Here is a 23,621-nt window from a genome sequence, read left to right on the forward strand (position 1 = left end):
ATGGAGGAGTTCCTGCTCTCCACTCCGATCAATCCCAACAACTTCCCGGCCAAGCTGTGGCGTATTGTCAACAGCCCCCGGTACCGCTCGATCCGCTGGGACCCCCGCGGAGAAGGGCTCATCGTCGACCAGCAACTCTTCGAATCCGAGCTCCTCACCCCCATCAAGAACGTCAGCAACGGGGCCAACCTGGAGCCCGACACCGACTTGCTCTTCAAAACCACCAACTTCACCAGCTTCATCCGCCAGCTTAACCTGTACGGTTTCCGAAAGATGGGGCAGGGCAGCGGCGAGCACCCGGTGCCGGGCGAGTTGGGGGCAGGAGATGGGCTGCTTCACCATTTTCACAACCCCAGCTTCAAGCAGGACCACCCGGAGCTGCTGATCAACATGAAAAGGCTAACCAGCGCCAACAAAGCCAAGCTGGCAGCTGGGCTCCAGGTCAACACCAGACCACCCAACCGTTTCCAGAGATATCTCACCAACTCCATGGACTCCATTGGCCAGACTAAAGGGGACCGACATGGTAGGGATGGAGTCATTGCTACAGACTCTGATAGTTTGGGTAGGATGGGAAATTGATGTCAACAACAGCTTGTATTTAGATGTCTTTGAAACGCCCCAGGGAACATCCCAGAGAAATTAAGTTGTTCTCCCCACAGAAGATATTAGGACATATAATTTTGAGAGGACACTATAGGGAGAATGGTGCAACAGTTCACAAATAAGCAATTGTGTATAATCCCTGGCTCTGGTTAGCTAGCTAAGCATGAGGCCAGCAGAGTGCAGTCACACCAAATGGATGATGGAGAACCATTAACAGAAGATGATATAATCAACTATGTCAAAGATTGCAAGCAGCTCAAAAAGGATGGGGAGGAATTATTTACCTTTGTTATGTTCACTAAGCATAATATTGTGATTTTGGTTAATTGTGACAACCCTGGAAACCTAATTGGAGAAATTCAAATATGGAGTTTTGGGCAAGATGATGCACTGCAAAATTGGGAGAGAAAAGGAAGTTTGAAGTTGGGCTGTAGTTTACAAAGATAATGGACCCATTGGTTAGTCTTTGAGGAGAGCAATGACAACAAGATTTGAAGGAGATGGAGCCAGTATATGAAGAAAGAGAGCTTTTAATGATAACAGCTGACAGAGGGAATGAAGAAGGGTGTTCAGATGTTTATTGGGACTAGAGTTGAGAGATCAGGAGATGGGAGTCATGGTCAACATGAACTTTAAAACATCATGAGGAGACATAAGAGAGAAGCCAGTTAAAGGTGTAAGGTCAGGGGTGGAGCAGAGAAATCTGTAAAGGAAGTTTAGCCAATCTGGTAGGCTAGGGGAGTGGAAGAAAAAGGCAGAGACAGCTTATTTGATGGCGACAATCTTAGTGACAATTCTATTGAAAAGAAAGTAATTTATTTTGAGGTGGCTTTTTGCATTGTGGCTAAGACTATGCTGCAAAGGTTAACAAGCAAGGGAGGTCAGCTTTGGGATAATAGATTGGAAAATTGGGTTTGCACTCTCGTACAGCAGTTTGATGGTTCGATTCCTGAAGAAGGGCTTATGCCCGAAACGTCGATTCTCCTGCTCCTCGGATGCTGCCTGACCTGCTGCGCTTTTCCAGCAACACATTTTCAGACTTAATCATAGGCAACCTAGCCAGAAGGAAGATCAGCTGATTGTATCTGGAGGCAAGGGCTGTTCCTCATGGTGGTGTAAGTGTGCACCTTGCCTAAATTGTGGCATGTGCTCAGATGAGTACAGTAGAGCTTCTCCAGAGTGACGAGGCATTAGATCTATTGATTATGATCTCCAAACTCACATTTTCGTGAAAGCATAAGTCTTTTGTTCTGAAGGCAAGGAAGTTCAGTGAGAAGAAACTTCTGGTTTGTGAAAAAGCCTGATCTAACATCAATCAGCCAACCGATTGGCTGCCAGAAGGCTTTCTATCAGAATACGAATCTGGCCTAGGAAGTCTTGCCAGTCAGAGGCCAGCATCTTCAGAACAAAGTCTGTGGCTAATGTCAGGTTAGGACAGCATTGTTGGTATCCCCAGGTGGAAGATCAGAGATGAGAAAGTTAAATGTTGGGAGTTTAAATTTCTGGGGTTGTGAGAGACAGGCAGGAGGTCAGAAGCAAAGTAAGGGGCTTGGTCTCTGAGGCCAGACACCTGCTCTTGGCTGAACCTGATCATATTGCAAAATTAGTGTAGATCGAGGGAACACTCTAAACTAATAGCCTATCCATCCTGGTTTACCAGTCAGACAATCTGTATATTTTCATATCTATAATCTAAGATAATTGCAGCTCAATATGTAGCTAATTAATCACTGAAGGATCTTAATTGATGGTGGTTTGGAAGTATTTGCCGTGAGCATTCCCATCCAGACCTTAATTTCTGAGGTGGTGGGACAGGTGTATGTATCTCCCTGGTGATAACCCATCCAATTATTTGCCCTTCCCAACACCCCTACCACTTCCACAGAGAGAAAAATCCTGATCATGGCTTTTGTTATATGTATATGATCCTACATCACTGCAACATGTTGAGTTATATGGCTAGCAGATATTCTTTATTGCCCAATGTCCACCTATCAATTTTCCAGTAGTTCTAATGCAGATGGGACAGTGCACTGCCTGAATATCAGTTATGTTCAGCATGGACTGGTTAGAAGGAAGGGTCTGTTTCCATGCTGTCTATCTCTACGACTCTATGATACCAGGCATTGACCTGCATGGTTCCCTGATTAAGTTACACATCAAATGATTATTAAAGAAGTGACACATTTGTAGGATAACAATCTCAACTTTTACATTTAAAGTAGTGCCCCAGCCCCAAAGAGTTGCCTACAATCCTGATGCAGTATGTGCTTTCTCTCTGAATACAAAACTTCAATGGACTTCCTTATGTCCAGTGGAAAAGAACTGGGAGGTTTTGAAATTCTCACTTGCTCCAGCTGGATGAAGCCCAACACACAAAGATTAACAGACAAGATCACCTTTCCAGCCACTGGTTATCCCTTCTTGAACTCCACTGTGGCTGAAGCTTTGAAGCTCCAGTGGGTGGTAGATTTCAGTGAACACCTCTCACAGTTGAACAATCTGATGCATGATTTTGTGCTGAGGTGAAGGAGAAAAATTGCTCCCTCAATACCCTTACATTTATATAGTCCATTACAGAGCGCCTTTCCCTCCTTATCCTCCTCCTTTTTTGAGCAGTTTTTCCTTCTCTATATCACCTGTGTGTCATCCTTCCTGCCAAGCAGCAACGTAAAGGAAATAGAAATTATGTCCACGAAGACTGAGCACCCTGTGATGGGCAGTCAACATCATGAGAGGAGTAGGTGAGATGAAGATTCGAGGTAGGTAGTCAGCATCTCTGAGATAAGTAGACAAAGTAAGGATCCTCGCAGTAGACAACCAGTGGCAGATCTCCATGGGACTTGGAATATAAAAAAGAATAAGATTTTTCTAGTTTATACCCAAGTAGCAGCAAAAATAAAATAAAAGCAAAGGATCAATACTGCATTTAATTAAGGTATGCCTGGAGAGCTCAACCTGTCCTATGAGAAATCTGTCCTATGAGAAATCTTTGATGTTTGATGGGAGGCAATGGCCTGGTGGCATTATTGCTGGACTGTTAATCCAGAGACCCAGGTAATGTTCTTGGGATTGGTTTCAAATCCCACTGTGGCAGAAAGTCGAAAAAGAAATCAATAAAAATCTGGAATTAAGAAAATCCACTATCAATCATTGGAAAAACCCACCTGGTTCACTAATGTCATTTATGGAAGGAAACTGCCATTCTAACCTCATCTTGCTTACATCTGACCTCAGATGTACAGCAATGTGGTTGACTCCTAACTGCCCTCTGGGCAATTAAGGAATGGCAATAAATGCTAACCTAGCCAGTAATGCCCTTATCCCATGAATGAATTTTTAAAAAGTGTATAGGAGATGCCACTCTGTGGCAACTCAAAATGCAGGTTTTGGAGCTTGAGAGGCAGCTGGGGACACAAAGTACATTTGTGAGGCTGCGAGTTTTGTGAATAGCACATTTCAGGATGCAATTATCCTGCAGCTTAAGGAATTGCAGGCAATGAGAGAATGCTTAATTACCAGATAGAAGATCAGAACCAGACAGACACTGAGGGATTCACCGTTTTGCATCTTATTTGCGAATCATTTTTCAGCCTTGTAAAACAATGTGAATGACAGTTCCTATGTAAAGCCAGCTAGAGTCAAGGCTATGGCACTCTGAGGGTCAAACTGCTCGGGGGGAAGAAGAAATTAGAAAAAGCAAGAGTGTTCAGGGATTTATTAGTGAGAGGAGTAGACAGGCGCTTCTGCAGCCAAAGAACTGTCGCCTAGGTGGTATGTTGTCTTCAAATTGCCAACTTTAAGAATATCACAGAATGAATTTAGGGTATTTTGAAGGGGGAGGTGAGCAGCCAGAGGCCATGGACCATGCTGGGGCCAGTGACATGGGATGAAATAGAAATCCAGACCTAGAGAGAGTTAGGTATGAAATTGAAAAGCAAGAGCTCAAAGGTAATCATATCTGTGTTACTCCAGGTTCCACACAGTAATGAGCAAAAGAATGGAATGAGAAAGCAGATAAATCTGGCTGGAGAGATAGTGCAAGAGAGGGAATTTTATATTCCTTAGACATTGAGATTTTTTCTGGTGAAGGTGGGATCTGTATAAATTGGACAGGCAATATCTGAACAGGAATAGGACTAATATCCTAATGGATAGGTTTGCCAATGCTGTTGGACAGGTTTAAACTAGATTGGCAGGGAGATGGGATTCACAATGTAGTTCAGAGGGGAGAGAAGCTAAGGTGGAAGTAGAAGTTAAAATGGGAGTAAGTGAATTTGGAAGATAGGCTAACATATGAGAGAAATGAGTTTAGCAAGGCTAAATAGAATGTGTGTTGAATGTAATTTTATAAGAGTCCAAGGAATAAGATAGAATAAGATATATGAACTGAGAGCAAAGATAAGCATGTAGAATATTCTATCATATTCCAAGAAATGACATCACCAACCCAAAGACAGCCAAGCATATAAATAGAAAGCAGGAATTTTCAGCATTGCTTCGCGTGAGGTCCACTGAAGATGTTACCTAGTAAGGTAACAAAAGGTCTGGAAATGAACCTTTCAGCTCAGCAAGCAAACCTACATCCAAAACCTCAACCTGAGCTACAAATCTTCTCAAAACTCACTATGTAATCAAATTTCAGAGAATTGTAAGAATTATAAGGCAGTAATTGTAGGGAATTTTAACTACCCAGATATTAACTGTATGATCTATAAGGTACAAGTTAGGGAGGAAATAACATTTTTAATTTACATACAGGTGAATATTTTAGTTGGTGTGTAGAAAGTCCATCAAGGGTGGAGACAGTTCTGAACATAATCAGAATTGAGCCCAGGCAGTAGAAGGTGAAATAGTAGAGGAATATGTTGGAGATGATTACCTTTCATCACATAAATTTAAGTTAAATGTGATAATGGATTAGGATGGCCAAAAATAAAAGTTCTAAAATAGCAAAAGGCTGGTTTTGCTAAGATAACATAAGAACCATGAACTTTTTTTTTATATCTTAAAAAAAAACTATGGAATGAGAAAGAACTGTTTTTAAAAACATTTATTTTCCAGAAAGGTTTTTTTGCTTTAAAATACAGCCATTCAGAATTCTGCTTTTGTGGCAGATGATCAGGAGCTGAAGAATTGTTTACAAATGAAGTAGATCAATTCTCAGCCACCTGAGGAGATGGGAACTCAAAACTAATGAAGAGACATAGACACAGAGAAAGAAATACAGATAAGTGTGTCTAGCTGTTCTCTGCAGTAAAAAAACAGATTAAGCTTGAAACTTGAATTCTTGCAGCAATTATTTTGAAACGTAACTTTTGAATTAATAAATAGGACTCATTTTATAAGCGAACCATTTACTCTATGCTTCGTACAAATCCTTTGTGGAACCCTTTAGATAAACACAACAGAAGACCATTGGCCTGGCTAAGAAGAATCATCTCAATATTGGAACCAGGAAGTAAAGACTACTGAACTGACTTTCCAGTTAGTCCAATGGAGCTAATTGAATAATTACCAGCAGAACTACCCTGAAATTAGTGATAGAGTCATAGAGATGTACAGCAAGAAACAGACCCTTCAGTCCAACTTGTCCATGCCGACCAGATATCCTAAATTAATCTAGTCCCATTTGCCAGCACTTGGCCCACACCCCTCTAAACCCTTCCTATTCATATATGCATCCAGATGCCTTTTGAATGTTGTAATTGTCCCAGGCTCCACTCCTTCCTCTGACAACTGATTACATAAATGCACCACCCTCTCTGAAAAATGACCTTTTTTAAATAGTTCTGGTGAGGATCTTTATTGCTGATGAATAAATGTTGAGTTATGTAAGGTTAAGAAAGGACATTAGCTGCAACATTCAGATTGGGAATAGCACAGATAGCATCAAATCAATGTTACACACTTGCTGTTATCACAATTTGCCCATTCAACATACTGTCAGTTTCCCTCATATTACCATCCTTACCACATTTGTAATTGTGTTGTCAGAAGGAGAACTATGTAGACATCACTTTGGACTGAAAAAGACATTAGTAACTGAAAATACAGTCAAATTTTGGAGCCAAATCTTTTAGCCACCCCAACAGGCAATTTGCAATGCTGATCAGACTTAGTAAGTTTGAAATTCTCACCTCTTCTTCTCAGTTGAGATTCTGCATCATAGCGACTGTCTGAGCATGAAAGAATGATAGTTTACTGGCCTCTACAAGCACACAGGGGCATTAATGGGATCCAAACTAGCTAAATGACCTAGACTTTTGAAGACCAAAATATTTAAAGATCAGCCTTCTTTCTCATGTGAGTAAAAAGCTATCTCCTGGAATTGGAAGAACTAAACAACATGGTCCTACCCCAGACACCACACCAGAGTTATCAGCTGACGATTTCAGTGATACTTCCAAAATGGCTATGCACACTTGCCTGAAGTAATTGAGATTCCTCAGTGATTTCAGCTGAATCATTCTTGCACCAAAACTGTATAAAAACACTAAATATTTTGGGGCCATGATCTCCAAAGATTGTAATTTTCATTAACTTTTCTAATGCAGAATACAGAACCATAGGAATTAAGTAATTTTATTGTACTGTATCTGAAATTAAAGGCAAAATCCCTGTGTTTCCCAATCCCAGGTTTAATTTAGTTATGACACTAGTTATATAAAATACTGTGGACATGTCAGTGCTTAGTGGATGTAAAATGAGATGCTAGAATCTCTCTGATTTTAGGGTTGTCACAAAAACGGAATCTTCAATCAACAGTCATAAATTCCATTTTGAAATATATGGATCAGTCAATGATAGACCTAGCTTCTCTATAAAGCTAAAATCTATCAAATTTTATGACCGTCCACATGATTTATCATTCTGCTTACACCTGACACTTTAGCGAATTGAATTGTTGATTATTTTAATGGTAGAAAGTATTTAACACAATGTAGTATAATCTAGAAATTAAATGAGTATGTTTGTAGATGAATGCTTAATACCTCTGTACTCTATTGTCAGTTATTTCAGTACAGATATTAATCCATTTATGACTTCATTGACATAGTGAAGATGGAATGTTAAAATGCAGCAATGATTTCTTATTTGTCTATAAGTATTGGGCAACCATATAATATGTCTCCTTTGTTATGCTTTATTCAGGGCCTGTGACAGTTGGACAACTTCAACGAACATTTCGGAGAGATAGCTTGTCCCCATACCCATTTATGTCACCTTCCCACAATCAAAGTCCTTTACATACAGTGTCAATTAAAAGTTTGTCAAGTTCTAATACTGGAGGTCTAGATCGAACCCCTATTCCACCACGTACATGGCATAGCTCAATTGGACTGGTAGCTGGACAAATGGATACAACATCTTCATCTCCATTTACTGAGAAAGCAATTCCATTTTCTGTCATACAACGATTTCCAACTGAAGTCACCTATACACTGCAACCTAATCCAAATAATGTCCATGTTCAGCAAGGATCACAAGAGATTGGAGCTACTAGTCAGAAATATGCTGGTTACCTTACCTCTCCACCACAATATCATCAGGCTTTCTATCCAACAGGTACATGTTTTTGATTCCTTGGTTATTTTGTTTTTATTTCAGTTTTCACTCACTTCATTTTCAAATGTATTCTTGGGGTCCCCAGCAACATCTAGCATTCTGACAGAGAATGATCAGTAACCTCATTAAGAACTAAATCATACACGTTTTGATCTATAACAAGTTTTATACAGAATCCATTATTTTGGTTTCTATGTTCATGTGAGAACGATATCTTAAAGTAAATTTAAATTGCACTGATTCCTGCTGATGGATGATACTCAGCTCAGAATGCTCAATGAAACTAGCAAATAGATTTAAAAGACATTGACAGATATTATGAGGAAATCATTGGGTTCGGAGACATACTGGTAATTTGACTGCAGGCTATCATTGTTATCCATGTTGAAAAAGAGTGACAAAAGGAAATTTTAAGTAAATTCCATCCAAAATAATGGAATTTGTTTATTGGAATAAATTTGAGGATTGTGGATATAACGTAGTGTACAGGAATTAGTATGGCTTCAGAAAAGGCAATCTCCTGGATTGGTCAGCTTAACATCTTTAATGATATGATATCTGTGAATCAATACCAAGTTGTGCCTAATCAAGAAAAAATACTAAGATATTATCCAAAGTGTGCAGCTTTAAAGACAATCCTGGAAGTGGATTAAAAACCTGGCTGAAGAATAGAAAACAATGTCTACTTGTTTGAGATGTTAGGCCAGGGCGAAGACCATTAATAAGCAGAATAACTTGGTGATTGGAATTATTTTTTTTTAAGAATGTTAGTGACTTGATTTAGAAATTCAAATAGATTGGTCTAATTTGTGAATGATATCAAACTAGGAGGATCAATGGAATAAAAGAATAGATAGATAATTCAGCTACTAGGTCTGTTCCACTATTTAGTTTGATCATTGCTGATCTGTGCCTCAACTCAGTTTACCCACCTTTAATTCCTTCATAGATTTAGACAAGAAAAATCTAAACATCTAAGCTTTGAAAATGTGAATTAATCAAACAACTACAAACATTACATTATTCCTTGACTGAAAGAAATGCTTCTAAATTTCATGTCATAATGGCTTAACTCCAGTGGGAATGAAGGTGGCCATTCAGAATAGAAAATTAATTGATCTTAATGTAGCAGTGGGTAGAGAGTAATTTAAAGATGTAAAATACATGGGAAGGAAAAATAAGCAATACATGATACTCTGAATCATATTGAAATAGCAAAGACATAAATTCAAATAGAATTAGGTAATTTAGTAAGATCAACATTCAACATATTTAACCAGTTCAAAGCAGTAACTATGGAGCCAGAACATTCACATGATCAGGACATCTAGTAAATCTGTAAAAGATATTGTTCTCTTCCCACTTCCATGTTTCACATTATATGTAAGTAGCATCTCAGTGTTACTTAGCACAGGTTGCAGTTTGAATGGAATGTTGGGAGTTTGGTGAGCTGAAGGAGCAATGTGAGCAAGGAAAGGAACTGTTACTTTGCTTGTTTTACTTTTTCACCCTATAGGATTTGGTTCTTACCCTTAAGTATGCATTTTACAGGCACAGGAGAAGGAGCTGATTGGTGAGTAATTCTACTCACTACTCTCTAATTTCCAATTTAGCCTAAATAGTCCAGAAGTAAGCGTAAGATAGAGTAGGCAGTTTGGCCAAGCAGATTGTCATTCTGTAGTGTATGGGGAATCTTGGACACTTTGTGACAAGGCGAACAGGGTGCAGGAAGCGTCACTGGCTACAGAAATTTGAGCTCCAGGTTTCGCACTTCGGTGGAGGTTAGGGTTCGGGTGCATCCATGAGGCAAATGACTACCTGGATAGCACATTTAAGGAGATGGTTACATCAAAACATAGGGCATACAATGAATAGGTGACAACCAGTGATCCCAAGAAAACCAGGCACACAGTGCAGGAGTTCTCTGAGATGATTTTTCTTGTTAAATGGTTTTCCATCATGGATACTGATAAGGGCAATGTCTCCTCAGAAGAGTATGATGGAGCAAGTCCATTGCACCACAGGTGGCTCAGCTGTACAGGAGGGAAGGAAGAAAATGGGAAGAGCAGTAGTGATAGGGGATTTGTTATCTAGCAAAAACAGACAGGTGTTTCTGCAATTATAGATATAGTTAAAGGATGGTATGTTGTTAAGGTCAAGGATTTCAAAGAGCAGTTGCAAGACACTCTTCTGGGGGAGAATGATCATCCAAAGGTCCACATTGGTACTAAACAACAGAGATTACAAGGGGGATGTGGTCCTGCAGTCAGAATTTAGTACATTAGGTGGAAATTTAGCAAGCAGCACCTGAAATGTAGTGGCCTCTAGATTACCCCCAATACCATGCACAACTGAGCCCAGAAACTGGAATATAAGACAAGATGAAGCAGGAGGGAAAGATTTAGGTTACTGAGATGTTGAAACTAGATGTGGGGTTAGATCATATCTGTACAAGTTAGAGTGGTTACATGTGAATAAAGCTGGGATTGAGTTCCTTGCGGGGTGCTTTTCCAGTACTGTTGGAGAGGGTTTAAACTAAATTGGAAGTGTATAGGGACCAAGAGAGATATCATATAAGATGCACAAAAATACCAGGAGAGATACTAGAATAGAGATAGCAAATGAAAAGATTGACTCAAAATACAGGAGAAATTAAAGCTTATACATGAATGCACAGATATAGTAAATAAGATTGGTGAGTTACAGGTGCTGATTGTCATGTAGAAGTGTAGTGTCATGACTATAACAGAGATTTGGCTCTGGAAAGGCAGAATGTATGCTAAATAAACCTGGATGCAAGATTTTCAGGAAAGGTTGAAAAAGGAGGGCTGGTGATATTAGTTAAGGAGAGCATTGCTATGATGGAGAGAGAAAATGCCACAGAGGGATCAACGACAGAATCAATTTGGTTAAATCTAAGGAACAAAAAAAGGAGCAAATACATTGCTCAGCCTAAACTAACTAGTGGGAAAGATTTAGAGGAACAAATCTGCAAGGAAATTATAGGGAGGTGGAAACATTATTGAGTAATTATACTGGGGGAACCTTAATTCTCCAAATGAGGTTGGGGATAGTAGTAGTGTGAAGGGTAGAGACGGCCACATATTCCTAGTTGAAGTAGAAATTTTTACAGCAGCATATGTCCAGTCCAACAAGAAAGGCACTGTAAACATGGTTCTTGGGAATGAAGTGGGCTAAGTAGATCAAGTGTCAGTAGGAGAAAATTTAGGGAAAAGTGATTATTGTATATTAAGCTTTAGGATGATGGTGAAATAGAGCAATGAACAGTCTAGAGCAATAATAATTAACTGAGGGTGTATTAACATATATATGGTGCAAGACCTGGACTGGATAAAGTAGAGTGAGAGGTTAATAGGAAGAACAGGTGGCATCCTGAAAAAAGAGATGATTTCGGGATATTCTCTGAAATGGAAATGGAAATTAATACAAAGAAGAAAATGTTAATGGTAAGTATCAGGTACACAATACAATTGAAAACCAGGCTGAATATAGGAGGTTCAGATAGAGGGTACGAAAGCAAATACGAAAAGCAAAAAAGGAATTATGAAAATACACTGGAAGATAATATTAAAGAAAATTCCCCAAACCTTTTGTAATAGTAAAAGTGTGGTTAAAGAAGGAGTAAGAACAGGTTGGGATCACAAAGAGGATTTAAACAAATTTCTCGGCATTCCACATACATCTCAATGGCTGGGAAAATCCCACCATATGTCTTGTTGAAAGGAAAGGTGTAAGGATAAGCCAGTAATTATGCAACAGTCAGTTTAATTTTAGTAGGGGGAAAACTTCTGGAAGCAATCATTTGGAATAGAATTAAGCAAACATAACGTGTGGGTTAATTAAGGACAATGATCATAGACTCCTTAAGGGAACAGATTGTTGGTTTGCTTGCTGAGCTGGTGGGTTTGTTTTCAGACATTTCATTACCATGCTAGGTAACATCATCAATGAGCCTCCAGAGAAACACTAGTTTTCTGTCCCGCTTGCTGTTTATGTGTCTTGGTTTGTTGTGATGGGTGATATCATTTCCAGTTCTGTCTCTGAGAAGTTGGTAAATGGGGTGCAAATCTATGTGTTTGTTAATGGAGTTCCAGTCTGAATGCCAGGCCTCTAGGAATTCCCATGCGTGTCTTTTTTTGGCCTGTCCCAGGATGGATGCTTTGTCCCAGTTAAACAGATGTCCCTCTTATCTGTGAGTAGGGAAACCAGTGATAGTTGGTCATGTCAGTTGGTGGCAAGTTGGTGCTCATATTTCCTGGTGGCTAGTTTCCTGCCGGTTTGTCCAATGTAACCACACTAAAACAACCACTGATGAATTTAAAGGACCCCGTACCCACAGACAGCAGAACAAAGGTAATATACAAAATACTCTGCAGGAATGAACAAACATTAGATTCCCTACAGTGTGGAAACAGGCCACTTTGCTCAACAAGTTCACACTGACCCTCCAAAGAGCAACCCACTCAGACCCATTTCCCCCACCCTATGTTCACCCCTGACTAATGCACCTAACATTATGGACAATTTTGCATGACCAATGCACATCTTTGGATTGTGGGAGGAAACCAGAGCACCCAAAGGAAACCCATGCAGAAACAAGGAGAACATGCAAACTCCACACAGTCACCCAAGACAAAAATCGAACCCGGGTCTTTGGCGCTGTGAGACAGCAGTGTTAACCATCGAGCCACCATGCCACCCTTGAAACTACTAGTTAAAACTCATACAGACCTAAAATATACCTTGTCATTATGGCCGAGAGAATAACAAAATTGTGGAAATAATTCTGTGTCTCCAGTCTTCACAATTTGATGGGATATTCTTATTGTTTCCCAAGTACTTCAGATCTTTTCCTTTGGTTCTTTCAATTCTTCATTGAAGGCACAAATTATAAAGTCTCTAACTTATTGGCTAAAAATAGCAGGTTGTAGAAACTGATGGCAGAAAATATTTTGCTTCCTTTAGCTTCATGTGTTTTACTGGCGAAGAAGGACAACACATCCCCCTCTAGAAGTCCAATGTATTATTTGCACCTACAAGCTGTTCACCTATGCAGAAGCTCATCAAACAGTTTGATGATCGTTGACATCCACAACTGGCTAGAATTTCAGAAACCAATCAACTACTTGTTGCGGCCCAAATCTCACTCTGTATACATGGCGCTGTGTTGTCTAGTTATCCCTTCCCCTCTCTAACTGAAAGCAATAGTGTAAACTAAACTTACAATGGATTTCATTAAGTTACTTAAGTACAGCAGTCCTTTGTTGTAAAATTCATTTTTTCAATTCAATCCATAAAAAAAAGATGAAATATGGTTAACATATTTAGAAGTTTACATATTGACATGGCTAGATGATTGGCTTACCAGCAGAAAACAGAGAGTAGGCATAGGAAGGTCATTTTAGTTAATGGTTATTGCCCACATTAGCAAATGATGTGCCATGGGGATCATTGCTGAGGTTTGATCTTCTAACAAATTAGAAACTGCTGGAAAAACTCAGCAGATCTGTCAGCACCTATGCAGAATAAACAGAGTTAACATTCCAGGTCCAGTGATTCTTCTTCAGAACTGGACTCAAAACGTTAATTTTACTTTCTCACCACAGGTATTACCAGATCTGCTGAGTTTTTGCAATAATATCTGATTTTGTTTCTGATTTCCTGCATCCACAGTTCTTTGGGCTTTTTCTTTTCTTCTATCAATTTGCTTGGATGAATGGACTAAAGTTGCTAAATTTGCAGATGACATAAAGAAAGGTGGGAAAGTAGGTTGTGAAGAGGACAAAAAGAAGATAAAGTTAAGAGACTAGAGAAATATTTGGCTAATGGAATGTAATGTGGAAAAATGTGAAATTGTCTGTATTGGCTAGAAAAGTAAAGCAGTAGCATCATAGTGAGAAATTGCAAAGCTTTGAGGTGCAGAGCGATCTGGGTATCAATCATAAAAGATTAGTATCTGGCTTCAGCAAGCAAATTGGAAAGCTGATAGAATCTAATAACTTGTTGTGATAGAAATTGAACAGAAAAGTCAGGATGTTATGCTTCAATTTTACAGGATATCGGTGAGACCACATCTAGGGTACTATGTATTGGTTACTTGTTTAACAAAGAATGGATGTACATTGGAGCTTTGATGCATCGACACCTAGAATAGGAAGATTATCTTTTGGGTAAAGGTTATACAAACCAGGTTTGTAGCACTGTAGTTTAGATTAGATATTTTCTGATTAACCTGTTTGGAGACATTATTATACATGTCTGGAGTAGGTGGGACTTGAACCCAGATTGCTTGGTCCAGAGGTCGGGACACTATCACTGGGCTATAAGAGTCCCTGGTGTTTGATAAAGTGTGGAAAAATTGTTTCATCTTGTGGTAGAATTGAGAACTAGGCATCACAGTTTAAAATTAAGTGGTCACTCATTTAAGATGTTGAGAACCTTTTTCCTTTAAGGGCTGTGAGTCATTGAAATGCCTCCTCAGAAGGCAGTGGATGTGGGGTTTAACAATATTTTTAAAACAGTAGTAGATAAATTCAATATAAACAAGGTGTTGAAAGGTTATTGAAAGGTAGTTAAGAACTTGGAAAAAACAGATCAACTGTGATCTTATTGAATAGTGCAGGAGGCTGGAGGGGTAACTGGCCTCGTTCTGCTTGTAATTTATTTGTTAACATAGAACATAGAAGAATACAGCGCAGTACAGGCCCTTTGGCCCTCGATGTTGCGCCGATCCAAGCCCACCTAACCTATACTAACCCACTATCCTCCATATACCTATCCAATGCCCGCTTAAATGCCCATAAAGAGGGAGAGTCCACCACTGCTACTGGCAGGGCATTCCATGAACTTACGACTCGCTGAGTGAAGAACCTACCCCTAACTTCAGTCCTATATCTACCCCCCCTTAATTTAAAGCTATGCCCCCTTGTAATACCCGACTCCATACGCGGGAAAAGGTTCACACTGTCAACCCTATCTAACCCCCTAATCATCTTGTACACCTCAATCAAGTCACCCCTAAACCTTCTTTTCTCTAATGAAAACAGCCCCAAGTGTCTCAGTCTTTCCTCATATGATCTTCCTTCCATACCAGGCAACATCCTGGTAAACCTCCTCTGCACCCGTTCCAGTGCCTCCACATCCTTCCTATAGTATGGCGACCAAAACTGCACACAATATTCCAGATGCGGCCGCACCGTTATACAACTGCATCATGAAAATATGGATGTGTTTGTATGATTTGACTGAAATTTACACTCACTCTAAAAGCTGATCGTTACTAGTGTTGATTGTTGGCCCACATCAGGAAATGACCAGTTCTTATTCTTCATCTGACTGCATGACCATACTTTAACATCATCCTTCCTTATAGTGTCCCAGCTATACTGTCATATAGCTGGCCCCAGATATGAATTCAGTTAACAGCCTGTTGGATTTCCTCTCTTCTTGTATCTTTTTTTTTGTTGGTTGTTCAATCTCCAAAGTTCTACAGAACTACAAAGATAAATGATAATGTGAATACTCCCACTGTATGCATTTAGTTCATAACCTGTGCAGGAGTTAATTCTCATTCCATTCTTGACATCCTGATCATGAATCATAATTGCAGTTAATTTGTGGTTTTGCTCTGATGTTAAGCCATAGAGTCATAGAGTTATCCAACACAGAAACAATTCAGTTCAACTCATCCTATTTGCCAGTATTTGGCCCATTTTTCTCTAAATCCTTGCTACTCAGATGCCTTTTAAATGTTGTAACTGTACCAATCTCCATTATCTCCTCCAACAGTTCATTCCATACATGCACCACCCTCTGCCTGAAAACGTTTTCCGTCAGATCCCTTTTAAATCTTTCCGCTCTCACCTTAAAACAAATTTATTCAAATCCAAATCAATCATGGATTTCACTTGATTCATTCATTCTGTGCATTGAAGTTAACTGTTTCATGTCCTTCACATCTTAAGTTTTTTTGGTAATTGAGTCACAAATGAGTAGTCAAGGAATGGAAGAAATACAGGGAGTCGTCAAAAGTCTGATTCCAGACGTCAGATTTCTAGGTTATAAAGAAACATTGAATGAACCTGGGATTTTCAACTTTGAAAGACAGGTCTAAGAGGCAATCTGAGTGCAGTACATGAAAACTATGTGAAAAATACTTAGCAGTACAGAACTTAAACATTGCCGAAGGGACACTAGAAGTCTTTATGGATTACAAAACTAGAATGCAATAAATAGACTTGAAAAAAGAGACATTTCATATGGCATGAGAATAGAGTGCTGATTGATTCAAGCATCATAGGCTTGGAAGTGCTTGTTGATAAGGGTGATAACCTGCCTGGTGATACATATGATAGGATTTGTCCTTACAATTCACTTTGTGCACACATATGTGGGCTACCCAAGATACATAGAGAGAGTGAGGACTGCAAATGCTGGAGATTCATCATTCCTGATGAAGGGCTGATCCCCGAAACATTGATTCTCCTGCTCCTTGGATGCTGCCTGACCTGCTATGATTTTCCAGGACGACACTCTCGACTACCTAAGATACACAAAAGTGATGTCCCCTTATGTCTTATTCTGTGTATGACTGGCACTACATAAAATAAATTGGCCAAATGGTTTGTGATCTGTTGCCATTAGTTTTAACTTAGATTTCCACATAAACAGTGAAGGGTTCCTTCATGAGCTGTATGTTGCAAGCAATATCATGTCCATGTGCTGATTCAACATTGTCAATTTATCGACAAACATATCACTCAAAGAAGTCATTGGTATCTGTATTGTGTCACTATATCATGAATCTAGGCATATCACCTGTATCTAAATCTGTGACCCATACCTCATGAACCTCAACTTGTGCAATTGAGTTTGGTTTCCATAACACTCTGTAAGCCCAAATAAATGGTATTGCCATGGGATCCCCTCTAGGCCAAGCTGTTGTTAATTGAGGACACAGTACAGAGGTGAAAGACATGAAAGATTACCCGGGAGGGGGAGGAATTAGCCAACCATGGCTGATGAAGGAATTCAGCAAGTGTATCACAGAAAACGAGAGCACTGGGAAATTAGAAGATTGGGAAAAGTACAAAATCAAACAGAGGATAACAAAGAGAGAAATAAGGAAGGAGAGGATCAAATATGAAGGTAAGCTAGCCAGTAATATTAGAAATGATAGTAAAAGTTTCTTTCAATACATAAGAAACAAATGAGAGGCAAAAGTAAAGATTGGGCCACTCCAAATTGATGCAGGAAGGCTAGTGATGGGAGATAAGGAAATAGCTGAAGAACTTACTGTGAGTCAGCCTTCACAGTGGAAGACATGAGTAATATCTCAAAAATTAAGGAGAGTCAAGGGGCAGAGTTGAGTATAGTGGCCATTACAAAGGAGAAAGTACTTGATAAGCTAAAAGGTCTAAAACTTGGTAAATCTCCTGGCCCGGATGTGCTTTATCCTAGAGTTCTGAGGGAGGTGGTGGAAGAAATAGCCGGGGCGTTGATTGTAATCTTTCAAAAATCACTGGAGTCAGGCAAAATCCCAGGTGATTGGAAAATTGCTGTTGTAACCCCCTTGTTTAAAAAGGATCAAGACAAAAGATGGGAAATTATAGGCCAATTAGCCGAACCTCGTTTGTAAGTAAAATTCTAGAATCCATTGTTAAGGATGAGATTTCTAAATTCTTGGAAGTGCAGGGTCGAATTGCAATAAGTCAGCATGGATTTAGTAAGGGGAGGTCGTGCCTGACAAACCAGTTAGAATTCTTTGAAGAGTTAACAAGTAGGTTAGACCATGGAAACCCAGTGGATGTTATCTACCTAGACTTCCAAAAGACCTTTGATACAATGTCTTATGGAAGGCTGCTGAGTAAGGGAGGGCCCATGATGTTCGAGGTGAGCTATTGGCATGGATTGAGGATTGGCTGTCTGACAGAATGCAGAAAGTTGTGATAAAAGGTTCTTTTTCGGAATGGCAGCTGGTGACAAGTGGTGTCCTACAGGGTTCAGTGTTGGGGCTGCAGCTGTTCACTTTATATGTAAATGATCTGGATAAAGAGACTTGGGGGCATTCTGGCGAAGTTCACCGATGATACGGAGTTAGGTGGACAGGCAGTAGTTCTGAGGAGGTGGGGAGGCTACAGAAAAATGTAGACAGTTTAGGAGAGTGATCCAAGAAATAGCTGATGAAATTTGATGTGAACAAATGCTAGGTCTTTCACTTTGGAAAAAAGAACGCAGGCATGGACTATTTTATAAACGGTGAGAAAATTCATAAAGCCAAACTACAAAGTGATCTGGGAGTCCTAGTCCAGGATTCTCTAAAGGTTGACTTGCAGGTTGAGTCTGTGGTTAAGAAAGCAAATGTAATGTTGTCATTTATCTCAAGAGGGTTGGAATGTAAAAATAATGATGTGCTACTGAGATTTTATAAAGCTCTGGTTAGACCCCATTTGGAATACTGTGTCCAGTTTTGGGCCCCAAACCTCAGGAACGACATACTAGCACTGGAGCACGTCCAGCAGAGATTTGCACGGCTGATCCCTGGAATGGTAGCCTTAGCATACAATGAATGGCTGATTATCCTGGGATTGTATTCGTTAGAGTTTAGAAGGTTGAGGGGAGATCTAATAGAAATGTACATGGTAATGCATGGCTTAGAAAGGGTGGACGACGGGAAATTGTTTCCATCAAGCGGGGATACTAGGACTCGTGGGCACAGCCTTTGAATTAGAGGGGGTCAATTTAGAACAGAAATGAGACATTTCTTCAGCCAGAGAGTGGTGGGCCTGTGGAATTCACTGCCATGGAGCGCAGTGGAGATCGGGATGTTAAATCTCTTCAAGGCAGAGATTGATAAATTCTTAATCTCGCAAGGAATTAAAGGATACAGGGAGAGTGCGGGTAAGTGGCGTTGAAATGCCCATCAGCCATGATTGAATGGCGGAGTGGACTCGATGGGCTGAATGGCCTTACATCTGCTCCTATTTCTTATGGTCTCATGATCTTATCTTTGTTGATTACCATGAGCAGCGCCTCTTTAATGGAAATACCACGAAGGACCTGTCATTTGCTTACATCCAATATGTGGATGACATGTTTACAATATTTCAAGCTGCAGCTGTTTTAAAGTATTTCTTCACATAGCTTAATAAAATCCATCCTGCAGTCAAATTTGACTTTGAAATGGAGCAACCAAATTTTGGCACTGGAAGGGGAAAGTATCTCAAAACTTAGAACCATAGGTGAAGGGAGTTATTTTAGATTAGATTCTCTACAGTGTGGAAACAGGCCTTTCGGCCCAACAAGTCCACACCAACCCTCCGAAGAGCAGCCCACCCAGACACATTCCCCTACATTTACTCCAGACTAATGCACCTAATACTATGGGCAATTCATCTAACCTGCATATCTTTGTGGGAGGAAACCCACGCAGACACAGGAAGAATGTGCAAACTCCACACAGACAGTTGCCCGAGATGAGAATTGAACCCGGGTCCCTGGTGCTGTGAGGCAGCAGTGCTGACCACTGTGCCACCCATTATCTCACACTGCAACTATGAAGTTAATCCTTCAGTGATTTTCTTCAGAAACAGGAGGTTGTCATCAAAGAAATGCTGAAGTAAGCAGTATCTTGTTTTATATAGGCAAATGAAATTTGTATCTTCATAGCACCATTTTGAAAATAGGGCTCATGGAGACACCTGAATTTTGCTGCATCCCAGTAGCAATGCCCTGATTAATCAGAATCTACCTCCTGGTCTTAAATGTAAAATTGATGGTTCTTGCTGCACCTCCACAGTAATTATAGCTCAGCCGATCTGCACCCTCTTCTCATGCTATATAAAACGTTATAGACTTAAATTGTTTTAAGTTTATTTGTTGCATCTTAGTTTGATGAATGCAAGACAAAAATCTTCAACTACTGGTCTCCTTTTAGCAATATTTAATTCAAATAAGATTAATAAAGCAAAGGGGTACAGTTGCATCTCAGTAAAAGTTAATTTAGTGTCAATAAGACGTAAGATGCAGGAGCAGAAGTAGCCCATTAGACCCATCAAGCTTTTCCACCATTCATTGTGACCAAAGCTGATCTGATAATTCTCATTTACTGCCTTATCTCCATAACCTTTGATTCCCTTACTGAGTGAAAATCTGTCTCAGCCTTGAGTGTACTTTCTGGCCCAGTCTCGATAGCCCTTTGAGAGAAAACAAACCTTATCATCTCTGTTTCAAATAGACAACCCCTTACTCTGATCTTAAACTCTCCCATGAGGTGAAGCAAACCAATCAACCCTCCCAAGAATCTTAAATGTTTCAATACGACTTCTCATTCTTCCAATAAGTACACACAAACCAACTACTCAACCTTTTCTCATAATAATATCCCTGTTATACCTGGGACCAACATAATCAATTTTCTCTGCATTGCCTCCCCTGCCACTATATCTTTCCTTAGCTAAGGGGACCAAGACTGTTCACAGTGTTCCCAATATGCCTTGTGTAGTTTTACCAAGATTTCCCTATTTTTAAATTCAGTTCCATTTGAAATAAAAGACAACAATTCATTTTCCTAGTCATGGTGTGCAGCTACAACACACTCAAGAAACTCAATATAGTCCAGGATAAAACAGCATTGACACCATACCCACAAACATTGACTCCCCCCATCATAAATGGTCAGGAACAGTAGTGTGTACATCCAAAAGATATGCTGCAAAATTCACCAAAGCTCCTGACATACCACCTTCCCAACCCACAACCACTAACATTTAGCAGGACAAGGATAGCTGATATCTGGGAATCTGCAAGATCCCATCCAAACCACTCCCACCCTATTTGGAAGTATCTCACTGTTCCTTCAGTGTTGCTGAGTCAAAATCCTGGAACTCCTTCCCTAATGGCATTGCGGTTTTACCTACTCCAAATGTACTGCAGCAGTTAAAGACGACAGTCCACCATCAATCAAGGGTGATAAATCCTGACCTATCTCTAGAATAAATTTTAAAAAGTGGATTAAAATTATCTATGATTATTACCATCTGATAATTCCTGATTCTAATAATAATTCCTGTTGCCTACTCTTTCCATTGATGATTCACTTCTTACGTCACCCCATCCACCTAATATAATTTTTGATGAATAACAATTTCCATTATCTTAAATGTGTTATTTGAAAGATATCTGGGACTAAGGCCAAAAGGACATTTTATTATACTTTAAAATGATCAAGTAGCTGAGGATGATGTTGCTCTGTAGTCTCAAGGAATAGACAATTAGTTTCCAGTTCCTCTCACTCAGTCCCAAAAGAAAAGTACTTCTAAGTTCTGGTTCACAATTCCCTACTTAAACATCTTGAACTTTAATCATGTGTAAAATCTATTGAATATTCATATCACTGAACTTTCCAAAGGTCAACAGTGCAGCAAGTCTTCCCATTCTATTTGAACTGAGTATTATATGATCAATGGTCATTTACAATGTGTGCTGTGTCTTTTTCTAAAGAAATTTCACTCCTATTAAAAAGCAGTATATCATGTCTATACATGGAGATACACAACACATTTTACATTAATCTTTGATGCTGGTGAATGCAGCCCTGGTCTTCTACACATTCTGGTCAGAATGAGGGATAAAACTGGAAGAAATGTTTAGGCAGGTGGCTAGGAAAAACCAATTATTTTCCCTTGCTGTTCGATCTTTTAATTTGTCTAATTTTGGCCAGTAAAAGCAAGTTGTCAAAAAAAAGCAATGGTAGCAGGATCTTTGTAAACTTGAAACATAGAGCGGACAAAGTAATTATCGAAAAGTATTTGCTTTCAGTTAGAAGGATCAGGAATTTTTTTCACTTAGAGAAATACCCATAGTTTGGAAGGCTTTTCAGTTCATTCAGGGAGTCCTGGTGAAAGTTAGATGTGTAAAAATGTTTCAACTGGAAAAAAAAGGACACAATTTATGATTGTTAAGAAATAGGTTACCCCAGTGTTATGAGATTAATTTGGAGGTTCCAAACCAGAAAGTGCTTGAATAGAACCTTGGATGTGACGTTTAAAGCTGTGCAAGTCTAAGCTCAGTCATACTCTAGGAAGAGGCGAGTAAACTCTCAAGATTGGGATTTGAAAGCAACAGGCCAAATCTAGATGTGATAGAGAAGAGGTTCTCCCTGATGTTTGAGTTAAATAGGTGCTGTTGAGATAAATGTAGTTATATTTTAAAATCTTTAACATTTTTTTAAAATAAATAATTTGGTTTATTGTATTTAGTCTTCATTTCCTTTGCATGATAAACTTCTTTTTCCTTGTTGAAACCAGATCTGCAGCATTGTGTGCTTGTGTCCCATTGAAAGATCACCTTGTTGAATAAAAAGAAATAATTTATTAATCCAGACTTCAGATCTGATTTGTCCAGCAATAATATCAGCTTGGATCATAGCTATTTACAGTAACACATTAAGTCCAGTGTTCAGAACTATGTCTGTTCTCAGCACTTTGTGTTTGAGAGGATGTTGGTGGTCTAATTTAGGACCCCTTAATCTGGTAAATTTAAACTTTTAGCTTACCTGTCAGATGGCTGCCAGTCTGTTTAAATGGCTGTTCACTAAATTTCTTCAGACCTTTTTTTTGCTAAACACCTAAAAAAATGTATTTAGAGCACATATGGAGCATGCCAATCATTCGCAGTCTAACTTGGCAATGGGCTATATCTAGTAGGCTTCTATCCTGGAATATCTTGCATAGATGCAGTCATGTCGTGGGACCACTCTTTATGATAATAAAAAGTAGCCAATAGCTTGAGACCTTTAATCACCTGCTTAGCTCCAATTTTTTTTACATGATTGAAATTTAAATTTTAAACAGAAACTTGCTATAAATGAAATTTTTATGTGTTGAAATCATAAAATTGTGGCACTGCAGTACCCCCTCAATGGCTAGGGAAGGGAATTGCCATGACTTGATTAATTGTGGAAGAAGGAATTTATAAAGGAAAAGAAGTTGATACAAAAGTGTTATACTACAATGAAACAAGAAAGAAACATATTGGAGACATTGCATGACAATGTAATATTTTCAGTACACATGCAGATAATATTTGTCCCAATTCTTTATTTACAACTTTATTATCTAATTATGTTTACATCATGTTTACAACATAGAAACAATCTATTTGGTCTAACAAGCCCATGTAATTGTAATATTGCACAAGAGCTTACTCCAATCCTGCTTCTACTAACGCCACTGATATCTTTCTGTTGCTTTCTCCCTGTGCCATTTTACTTGCTTCTCTATTAACCTCAACTACTCCTTGTGGTAATTCCACATCCTAACTACTTTTTGAGTAAAGAGCTTTTCCCTAAATTCTCTATTGGACTAATTAGTGAGTGTCATGTATTTATGGTTCTGGTTCTGTTCCACCAACCTGTGAACATCTTC

At 39.2% G+C, this 23,621-nt stretch overlaps 1 protein-coding gene across 1 annotated transcript in view; it reads left to right on the plus strand.

Moving 5' to 3' along the window:
• The window catches only part of hsf5 (heat shock transcription factor family member 5), a 95,726-nt gene continuing 72,105 nt past the window's right edge, over nt 1–23,621 (plus strand). Inside the window, exons 1-2 of the mRNA XM_087977097.1 lie at nt 1–565; nt 7,762–8,175. Of these exons, the coding sequence (XP_087833223.1) occupies nt 1–565; nt 7,762–8,175 (979 nt within the window). The remainder of the gene's footprint in view (nt 566–7,761; nt 8,176–23,621) is intronic.

The sequence above is a fragment of the Chiloscyllium plagiosum genome, unplaced genomic scaffold (genome assembly GCF_037043375.1).
Source record: "Chiloscyllium plagiosum isolate Xiang-an unplaced genomic scaffold, Cpla_swu_hap1 HiC_scaffold_31, whole genome shotgun sequence".
In the NCBI taxonomy this organism is placed as follows: Eukaryota; Metazoa; Chordata; class Chondrichthyes; order Orectolobiformes; family Hemiscylliidae; genus Chiloscyllium; species Chiloscyllium plagiosum.